An 11445-nucleotide genomic window follows, 5' to 3' on the forward strand; every position below is an offset into this window, starting at 1 on the left:
CCGATTTAAAAAAAAAGTATGTTGAATGAAAGAAGAATATAAATATTATTTCTTATAAAAAAATTGTATTGATCCATACAATTTTCAAAAAGTTATAACATTTTAAAGTTAAAAATGTAAAAAATAAAATCGAGAATTTTCACACAAAAATAGCATTCAGTAGCCATTTTCACCATGAAGATAAAATAAAGTCCGAAATTTTTTTTTTTCCATAATAAAGTATATTACATTAGCTTTAATTTTAGATATATATAAAAGTGTCAGTATTTCCGGAACACTTTCAAATGTTAAGTTAATTTTTTGTGAAAATGTTATCATTTTGAATCTTCCCCTGTGGGCTGGTAAAGGGTTAAATTTATAAAAAAAATATACCAAATGATAGGTAAAGACATCAAGCATCTACAAAAAAAAAAAATTATATTGATTTGTTTATTTTTGAAAAAGTTATGGCAGTTTTAAGCAAAAAAAATGTCAACATTTTCAAAAATTAGCAATTTTTAAATTTGTAATTTTTTTGGAGGTTTCCCCCATTTACGGGGAACGAGGGAAATTTTTTCAATTTTTGAGGGTAATATTTTCAATTATATACGATTTGTGAACTTTTGACGTATTGTTGAATGAAATCGGTCCAGTGAGAGCTGAAAAAAAGTGGTAACAGACACAAAAAAATACACATCATAGTAAAATTAATACCTTCTCAGCTTCTCGTCGAAGCTAATAATATCATTTTTAATCCATATTTTGGTTCTTTAAAGTTGTTTTTAGGGATAGTTTCTAATAAAAAAAAATTAATTTAACCATAACTCTTAGCTCAACTAGCAAGTTTGAAATTCTATTTAATGTCAATTTCAACATTTTATGAAAAATAAAACAATTTTTAGTTAAAATTATTATGTAGTCAGGAAATTTTATAATTACTATTTATAGTAAATTTATCAGGAAAGCTCAATATTGTTTTGGATTTTTATCGTAATAGATAACTTAAATAAAAATAATAGTAATCATTTCCTAGTAACTTTTAGTGTTTAAAAAGGTTCTACAATTGAAATGAAAAAACCAATCAAAAAAAATTATTATAAAGATCTACTCAATAAAGCGTATTATAAAATTTGATTATAATTGTAAAAATTCATTGTTAAATTCAGGTGAAACTAAAAATTATTTTTTTTAGAAATTGTTTATATGGCAACATGTTAACAAAAAATTTGGAATATTATAGTCTAGTAGTAGTTGCACACACAAATAAAGTAAAAAAAATAATAAATTACAAAGTAAAATGATTTAATATTGTAGTTGAAATCTATTATCTTATTAAACTTAATTTGTTAATAATACTTTGAAAACATCAGAAAATATAATTTTAGTTATCTGTATGGAAGACATGGCACAAGTTAAAGCTGAGAAATTAAATGATAGTTACAAAAAAACCATATAGTAAAATAATTTTAATATGAATAAGAAATTACTTCTCACGAGGGGCGACTACAGTGATGGGATCCTTGATCTTTATTGAATCTAAATAAGATAAAAATCAAATGAGTAGACAATTTTTTCTAACTTAAAAAGAATTAAGAAAAAAATTCAAAAAGTTCCTTGCCATAAGCGGGTTGGAACCTTGTACCCTAAGCGAGTAGTGTTGCCGACTCAGCAGCAACCGTATGTCGCCTCCGTTGACTGAAAATAATAGCAATTTAAGCTAATTTAAATTTCAAAGTAATTTTTCTAGACTTAAAAAAAGCAAAAAAAATTAACCAAGTTTAACTTTCTATGCTATATCAATTTGATTTATATAATATTTATGTAAATCAGTGTACTCACCTTGTCAGGTATTTTAAAATAAAATACAAAACCCAAAATATTAACACAAAAATTGCATATTTTTGAATACGGTAGTCATTTTTACCATGAAAACAAATCCAGAGGTCAATTTTTGTTTTCAAATTAAAGTATATTACATAAGCATTAATTTAAGATATATATAAATTGCGCTAATTTGTAAATTTTTGGCTAGGTTGAAAATTCCTTGAAGACCATTTATTCATAATTAAAAACAAATTATCTTCTGAAAAGTTTTGCATCAGGCTTTTCAATTTTATACGTTTGCCATAAAAATATTAACTATTTTAAAATTTTTTATAATTCCTCCGTAAAAATTACAATAGTAAATTATTAAATAACAATTTCATACTACATTGAATTACTTTAATAGATATTTAATCATATATTATACTTATAAATTATAGAACTACTAATTAGGAACAATGAAACTAAGTAAGAGTTAATTTTGCTTTTGAATGATCCACCAATTTCTTAAAATTAAACACTACAGGTTTGCATAGAGCGTTTCTTATGATAATGATTTCAATCACTATCAGATATTATCTATACTTGTTCCAACTATATCACGCTCACACTGTGCTGTGGCCCCACTGTGCTACCGTTTATTAGCTTCATGCGAAGCTGAGAAGGTATTAATTTTACCATGATGTCTATTGCCACTTTTTCTCAGCTCTCACTGGACCGATTTCATTCAACAATACGTCAAAAGTTCACAAATCGTATCTAATTGAAAATATTACCCTTAAAAATTGAAAAATTTTCCCTCGTTCCCCGCAATTGGGGTAAATCTCCAAAAAAATTACAATTTTTATAATCGTTAAATTTTGACTTTTTTTTCAATTTTTTTTTTTTAAACTTCCATAACTTTTTCAAATATCAACAAATCAACATAATTTTTTTTATATTAAAACCTTAGATATTTTCCTTTTATTTGATATCATTTTTTTGAAAATATAACACTTAACCTACTCACAGGGAGGGGATTTAAAATACTATTTTACAAAAACTAACTTTTTCAACTTCTTCTTCTTTTGGCTTTTTACAGGCCTTTCAGGCCCATTGCCGCAACAACCACCTGCCCCCACTCTCCTCTATCTTTTGCCGTTTCTTCCGCATTTCTTACTCCCAACATCTTCAAGTCTTCTTTTATTCTATCTGTCCATCTTTATCTGGGTCTTCCTCTGGGTCTCTTTAACTTTGGTTTCCAAGCGGTTACTTGTCCAATTAGTCATTCCAATCTCCATACATCCTATTCACACGCTTTTTAAGGTCCCAACAATGGTAGGTTCATTATATAGTTTTTTCAAGTTTTTATTGCTTTATATTTCATATTCTCCTTCATTGTTTCTCTCTGGGCCAAATATCTTCCTCAACACCTTTCTCTCAAATACTTCTAACTCTTTTTCATCAGCTTTTGTTGTCGCCCAGGTACTGCTTGCGTATAAAGCTACTGGTTTAACCAAAACTTTATATAAGATTACTTTGGATTTTCTTGATAATAGTTTTGACTTGAACAATGGTATCAGTCTGTGGCGGTCGAATGTTCTAGAATGTTCGGCTGCCGCCGCCTCTAGAAGAATCGTCGCTCTACATAAGCGTGTGGCGGTCGAATGTTCTAGAGAGTTCCGCCGCCGCCTCTAGAAGATTCCTCTGACTATTTAAGGGCAAGATCGTCGCTCCAGTCAATCAATCGATCAGTCAATCACTTACGCACTCTGTCTTAAACGCGCTTCGTCTTTCGCTGTTATTTGTTATTTGTTAGTTCGTTGTAATATAGTATAGTTGTTATTAAATCACAAAAGTGTTTATTACTTCTATATATATTACACCTCGCTACATTGGTGACCTCGACGATAACAAGTATGAACCCCGAAGAACTACGCAATCAATTGGAGGAGTTACGCCAAGAAAACGCTCGCCTTGCAGCACTACAGGCACAGCAATATCCAACAGCTTCAGTGAATCGCGTTGCCGTCAAGTTGCCACCTTTCTGGTCCGAAAGACCGAGCTTATGGTTCTCACAGGTTGACTCGCAGTTTGCAATCTCGGGAATAACAAGTGAGGAAACAAAATTTAATTATGTTGTGGCTCAGCTTGATACGCGTTACGCCGCCGAAGTAGAGGATATTATTACTAACCCACCGCCTACTGAACGCTACAAACATCTACGCGCAAAACTCGTTGAACGGTTGTCTATCTCAGAAGAACAACGTGTGCGGCAACTCATCAATGAAGAAGAACTAGGTGACCGTAAGCCATCACAGTTCTTACGACATCTCCGTTCCCTTGCCGGCACTACTACATTACAAGACAATATTTTACGTCAACTTTGGCTCCGCCGTCTACCATCACATGCACAAGCTATTTTAACCGCACAATCAGAGCTTCCTCTGGATAAGGTAGCCGAGCTGGCTGACAAAATTGTTGAAGTGCAGCCAGCCCCCTCGCAATTCGTCCATGCTGTTGCCACGACGAACAATAAAAAGGAACTCGATGTTTTAGCTGCCATTGAAGCACTCACAAAACAGGTAAGCGAATTATGTGCTAAACGCCCGCAACGTTCCCGCTCTAGGTCACGTAACCGTTCAAACGTGGAACTGACTAACGGCAAAGGATGGTGTTGGTATCATAGCACTTATGGAGAAAAGGCTACCAAATGCTAGGCTCCCTGCAAGTATCAGGAAAACTCCAACGACAGTCAGTAGCGGCGGCAACAGACTGTCCGAACCCGAGCAGCCGCCTGTTTGTTACAGATCAAATAACAAAACGCCAATTTTTAGTCGACTCCGGTTCCGACTTATCTTGTTACCCTCAACGGCTACTACGGGAACGACGCCATGCCACCGATTACGACCTCAGCGCGGCCAACAACAGTACCATAAAAACTTACGGGACGGTCCATCTCAATTTGAATTTAGGACTTCGACGCAGTTTCCCGTGGAGTTTTATTGTCGCCGACGTGAGTACTCCTATCATTGGTTCCGACTTCATGGCATACTACCACTTGCTGCCGGATTGCCGTACCAAACGTCTTATTGATGGTGTCACAGGCTTGGCTGTGAATGGTAAGGTTTCCTCTGTAAATCAATGCAGCATAAAATCAGTTGCCAACACTTCCCCTTGGGCTGCACTTCTCGCAGAATTTCCGGACATCACACGTCCCACCGGATTGCCCAGGACAATAAAACATCAAACAGTGCACCACATTCTTACGACACCTGGTCAGCCAATAGCCTGCCGCCCACGCCGCTTAGCTCCAGGTAGACTAAAAATCGCCAAACAGGAATTCGCGGAAATGGTCAAGGCAGGTACCGCTAGACCTTCAAGCAGTCCGTGGTCTTCACCATTACATTTAGCACCGAAAGGGGAGAACAGCTGGCGTCCTTGCGGTGATTACCGCGCGCTGAACGCCCGAACTATACCAGACTCCTATCCAGTCAGACACATACATGATTTCTCGCACAACCTGGCTAATTGCACGCTATTTTCCACAATCGATCTGGTAAAGGCTTACCATCAAATACCTGTTAATCCGGACGATATATGCAAAACAGCCATTACCACTCCATTCGGACTTTACGAATTTCCTTTTATGACATTCGGATTGCGAAATGCTGGACAAACTTTTCAACGCTTCATAGACGAAGTTACCAATGGGTTGGACTTCTGTTATGCATATATTGATGACATTTTGGTATTCTCTAAATCGGAAGAGGACCACAAACAGCATTTACGCACTCTTTTCGGGAGACTTTCTGACTACGGTGTTGTCGTTAACCCGCAAAAATGTGTATTAAGTTCGGCCGAGGTGAAATTTCTAGGTTACCTAGTATCTTCTGAAGGCACCCGCCTGTACAATATATAAAATAACCTGTACAAAAATCACATATAAATCCTTTCTTTCACAAACAGTTCTCTCTGGAGCAAAACTATGTCAATACTGCGGATTAAGGACTCCTCTCCCCCTCTACGCCGACCAGACAACTCACTCGTTACCTCAGACAAGGAAAAAGCAGATGCTCTCGCGGAAGAACCATATCATCTCTACACCAGCACTTCATATGTCAACAGTCATGGAGTCTCTTCAGTCAACTTTACCTATGGCTTTTCCTGCTAAACCAATCTCCCCAGCAGAGATAGTGAGTATCATAAAAAAAATGGCAAACAAATCCCCAGGTCATGACCTGGGGATTTGTTGTTTGATTCCTAAAAAAGTAGTTAAAAATCTCCCAATGAAAGTGATCGTCCATTTAACTCGTATTTATAACGCAGCCCTTCGTTTATCATACTTTTCAACTACCTGGAAATCATCAGTTATTGTCACAGTGCTCAAACCTGGCAAGCCGCCAGAAAACCCCTCCTCGTATAGGCTCATTAGCCTACTGCCAGTATTGGGAAAAATTCTAAAAAAAATTATTCTCAAGGGCATTACCAGTATAGCACAATCAAACAACATTATGCCTAACTTCCAGTTTGACTTCCGCTCACACCATGCCACAACTCACCAACTTCACCGGGTTGCTGACACCATCTCATCTGCACTCGAAACCAAAAAATACTGCGCCGGAGTCTTTTTGGATGTTGCGAAAGCATTTGATAGCGTCTGGCATGATGGTCTCCTTTACAAACTTAAAAATACTTTTCCAGCTCCACTGTACTTAATACTAAAATCCTATCTTGAAAACCCCTCATTTAATGTTCGTCACAACCTACAACATTCAAATCAATACCCTATCCCTGCCGGTGTCCCTCAACGCAGTGATATCGCTCCATTCTTGCATACTATTTATACGTCAGCCTGCCTACATCTAAAAACACTATAGTCGGAACTTATGCTGATGATACCGCCCTATTGTCAGCTTCTCCCGATCACAACATTGCGTCTCAACAACTTCAAACTCACCTTAATACTCTTTCACAATGGTTCACCAACTGGAAAATAAAAATGAATGAATCAAAGTCTTCCTTTGTTACTTTATCACTCAGACCTCACAACTGCCCAACTGTATCAATTAACAATATCATCATTTCTCACTCGAATGAAGTTTAATACCTTGGTCTTACATTCGACAGGCGCCTAACTTGGTCTTGTCATTTTAAAGATAAGCGTAAAAAACTAAATTCTAGACTCCATCTGTTAAGGCTACTCCTCCGTTCTAACCTAACCATACCCACCAAAATACTTTTGTACAAAACTCTTCTTCAACTAATTTGGACATATGGTATTGTAATCTTGGGTTCTGCTAAGGTCTCAAATAAAAGAACCATTCAAGCATTCCAAAACGTCTGCCAGCGGATAATCACTGATGTAGCCTGGTTCGTCTCAAACGAGACCTTAAATTCGAACCTCAAACTACCTTCAATCAATAATACTGCTGCTATATATTATAAACGCTTCCACACAAAGTTAAAAGATATTCCCAAACAAATAATACACGATTTAGCTTCTTTAACACTTCCTGGGAACCCTAAAAGACGCCTCAAAAAGAATTGGTACCGTGACTTAAAAACCTAAGAATAATAACTTTATAATATTAAGAGGTGTCTCAAATGTGCGACTTCCTCCTCGGTAGCAAACATAAAAAGTATTCAAACCGATTGTGCCCCTCTAAGGTAAATATGCAACAGCTTGTGTCATTGCCCCCATCAATTATATGTAAAGTTGACAACGACTTACTAGGATAAGCCCTTTAACAAGATGATTAAAAATGTAAAAATTTCTTTAAAAAATAAATTGTCAGGATACATTGAAAATTCTATAACAATTCCAATAAATCATTTATTTTCTACATTTTCCACAATCAATTCGTGTTACAATATGTTGAAATAAAAAATAGTTTAAAATGACACTTCTGATCAGGGAGGAGATAGTATTCATCAAAACATATCCATTACTAGTTTTATTTATTGCAGGACTGAAAATAGAAGGCATTTAAGACACCTAGTCTCTTACTTTTAAAAATGGTTATTTAGTATACCCTTTAAGGTTTATTAAAATATTCCATCGATTTATTAAAATAGTTGGAATGCTCATAATGGTAGGGTTAATAGTACTCCTACTTTTAATTCAACTTTAAACATTGATTAACAATAAATTCAAGGTTAAATATTTCAATTCATTTGAGTATATTATAATGAACCTAAATATTCCTTTTCATAATGAGTTAACAATGGTTTAAGGAATAATATTATGAAAATCAAATTTTACTGAAATGACTTATAATAATGAAAAAAATTGGTGGGTACGGAGATTGATCAATGAAAGTTTATAAAATAAGAGCCACCCCATTATACATTTTATATTAATAAATCTACATATACTGTATATACTCAATCAGGTAAAATAAAAGTTTGTTTTATGTTGAAAAGAATTTTTGTTTCTTATATATTCAAGACTAAAAAAAATAAACAAAATAATTGAGTTAAAATTTATTTCCCTGTAAATTTTTTAAATTCTTATAACAAAACCACAGTCACAATCAGAATTTACTAAACAGTTATAATTTTGGTAACAGTTCTAACTTTAACATTACAAATAGGACATTTTCCATTTTTGTTCCAAATTTGTTTAGCACACTGATAACAACTATAAACATGGCCAGTTTTACCATGGTTAAATATACCATTTTTTGGTCTTATTAAACAAACATTACATAAACTATCAGTTTTATCATTTTTCTGATTTGTAAAATCATCAATTTCTTTTTGAGATAAATTTAAACTAGATAAGCCAAATGAACCAGACTCTTGAGAATTTGGTAATGAATTGTCATTTTTACCTTCCATATTTGTGTTTAATCGTTTGATACCTCTTGATTTAGGTGATGGTTTATCTTCGAAAAACTGCATACGATACTAAAAAAAAAAAAGTAATTATTATAATAAACATTTGTAATTATACACAGAAAGTCAGTAGATTTTTTAATTTTGGTCTACATTAAAGTAGCAATCACAAAAAATAATTTTTGAAGTACAGGTTTAACATAGATCTCTATATGTTTAATCTAAATATTACTAGAACTTAACATATTCGTGTATCTGTTAATAGATTATTTAGTTAATTTTTAGTTTTTTTAATTATAAATAAAATTTGTACAAAATATTTTTGATATATTACACTTTTTTCTACATCCCTGTTTTTTGTAATTTAATTTTAAAATAACTGATTCACATAAAAGAATAAAAGTATTTTTTTTATTTTAACTTACTCTGAAACATAAATAGCAAAATTGAAAATAAGGATTAGGATTTTCTTTTCTACATTGGAGACAAGTTTTAAAACAAGCTGGTGGGGGTAAATTTGATTGTGATTTCACAACTGAATTATCCGTTTCATCTGGCAAATATCCATTATCAGAGCTCTTCGAAGATAAATTTGGAAAATTGATTACCTTAATATCCTAAACAAAATTATTTTGATTAAAGACATAATGTTTTACTTGGTTTTATAGTAAATTAAAAAATTCAATATAAATTTTTTGTAAAAGTAAGTGGTTTTGAAATTTTTTTATATACTATTCATTTAAGCTGGATTTTTATTATTAAATATTACTTTAATCACATTTAATATTTAATTATTTGGATCATTGTATTCAATTTTCTTAGACTTTAGGAGAGGAAACATTTTCCCAAAGTAAGTATAATTTTATTTTTACGACAATATAATTTTTTAAACTATATTTCAAAAATAACTAAAATTTATGTATCATTTATCTAGAAGGCTGAATTATGCCATATATATACAAGTATGTTAAATAAAAACATATTTATAGAGATACTTCAAAGAAATTTAATTAGATATTTACCTCAGATATAGAAGAATCTGATGAGTCAGAAAAATTAAAATCGTGTGTAGACGAGAATGAACTGACTACCTCAAACTCAGTATTGTCCGATTGACTAGAATTTTGACAATCACAGTCAGTTCCACAACAATTTGAAATAGATGACGTATCACTTTCATCAACAACTTGAACTATAAAATCAAAATCATTTATGTTATAAATGATATATATAAATACTTGTTATCTAAAATATTATTAAGTTAACAAAAGTTGTAATAGTGTATCCGGATTTATTTCATAGAGTTTCAAAAACTATTATAATTTTACATTGATTATAAATAAGTTAATATTTTTCTTACATTTACCGTTTTTAAAAAAAGGAAAACATTTTTCTATGACAAATTTTATAAATAATATGTAATATTTATTAAATAATTACAGTTATGTTGGTAAATATAATTAAAGCTGGTTTTATTAATTATAAGAAACAGATAAAATATAAATAGGTTTTCCAATTAAAAATTGTTTTATGTATTTTTAGGCCTAAAGAAACAAACAATATACTAGGAAATCAGTATTATTATTGAATTGAAACCAAATTACTTGTTGCTTTTGACTGCATACTATATACACTTTCGGGTTCATCTGAATCACTAATAGCAGAGTATAAATCTGGAGATTGTAGAGTATAAGTATAAATGTATCTTGATCTCTTTCCTCCCCAAGTAACATCATATTCATCATCATTTAAATTATCTATAATAAATTTAACACTTTACATAGTAAATAATACTAATGATAGGAATTTAACTATACCAATGTATTAGACAATAAACTCATTCTAACAGTACAGTGTACATACCATTATTAAAGCTTACATCTTCTGCTTGTCGTTTTAATGTTTGGGGAGGCATATCTAAAATGTATTTCAAGCAAAAAATTTAAATAACGATAAAATTAAAAAATAGTTAAGATGATATATAAATATGATTAATTAATTGTCTAACATAAAATGATTATTTATTAAAATTGCTGTAACAGAAATTGACTAATGAACCATTTATAAATTATCTTTTTAGCACAAAAAAACCGAACAAATGCATTTTACCACCCCATCGAGTTTTTTCAAATTTTTTTTTTTTAAACGTGTGTTTTTCAATGCTTTTTTCCAAAGTGTTTGAAAAATTGGTTCAAAAATTATAGCTTTTTAAAGTTGAAACGTCAAAAACTAAAAATAGCTCAAAAATTGTTTTTTTTTTTTGTTAATTTTTGGTATTTTTTCTCATGATAATATTGTGAAACTATAATGACGTAACTGTTACATAATATCCTCATTCTTAAAATCCTAAAACGAAAATTAACTTTAAAAATAAGGATTTTCCAAAAATTTTTTTTTCAAAACTATACACATCAAAATTACGCTATACGAAATAAAAATGAATTTTTCATAAAATTTTATATAAGTAATTATAATGATTAGTAATAACAAGAAACTCAATTAATTCAAGTTGAGCAAAAAAAAAAGACCACGATATGGTGTTTTACTTAAAATTGTTGATTCAATAAAATAAAAGTTTTTACAGTATATTATGTATACTAATTAACACTTGTTGAAAACAAAAAAAAAAAAAAAAACTATTACATTAGATATTGAAATTTTAGTATTCATCTTGATACCATTTAAAATAATTGCACCTTTGTGGGTTCGTACGCGGTTTTGCACAGCAGTAATACGGTCTGTCCTTATTACTTCCTGAACTAGTAATGCATAATGATGCTTCGGTATGACAATTACAGTTGTGATAATTTTCAGCCATGTATT

The 11445-nt window shown here is 31.7% G+C and overlaps 2 protein-coding genes across 2 annotated transcripts; one reads left to right on the top strand and one right to left on the bottom strand.

Annotated features, from left to right (window-relative positions):
- The first annotated feature begins 3701 nt into the window (after positions 1 to 3701).
- LOC126902068 (uncharacterized) lies at positions 3702 to 4502 on the top strand. Its single transcript, XM_050679090.1, has one exon. The coding sequence runs from the start codon at positions 3702 to 3704 to the stop codon at positions 4500 to 4502; it is 801 nt and encodes a 266-aa protein (XP_050535047.1).
- Positions 4503 to 8253: 3751 nt separating this feature from the next.
- On the bottom strand, positions 8254 to 10539 carry LOC126902729 (E3 ubiquitin-protein ligase Mdm2-like; the record flags this gene model as incomplete). Its single annotated transcript, XM_050680306.1, is given in 5 exon segments — positions 8254 to 8694; positions 9048 to 9239; positions 9645 to 9814; positions 10227 to 10379; positions 10486 to 10539. Coding segments are annotated over 5 exon segments (933 nt in total). The 3' UTR covers positions 8254 to 8328.
- Between the last annotated feature and the right edge of the window lie 906 nt (positions 10540 to 11445).

Source organism: Daktulosphaira vitifoliae, unplaced genomic scaffold (genome assembly GCF_025091365.1).
Source record: "Daktulosphaira vitifoliae isolate Bord-2020 unplaced genomic scaffold, ASM2509136v1 Scaffold_3, whole genome shotgun sequence".
NCBI lineage: Eukaryota > Metazoa > Arthropoda > Insecta > Hemiptera > Phylloxeridae > Daktulosphaira > Daktulosphaira vitifoliae.

What these genes read in the sequence shown, in the direction of transcription:
- LOC126902068 (XM_050679090.1), top strand. Translation starts at nt 3,702, where the DNA reads ATGAACCCCGAAGAACTACGCAATCAATTGGAGGAGTTACGCCAAGAA.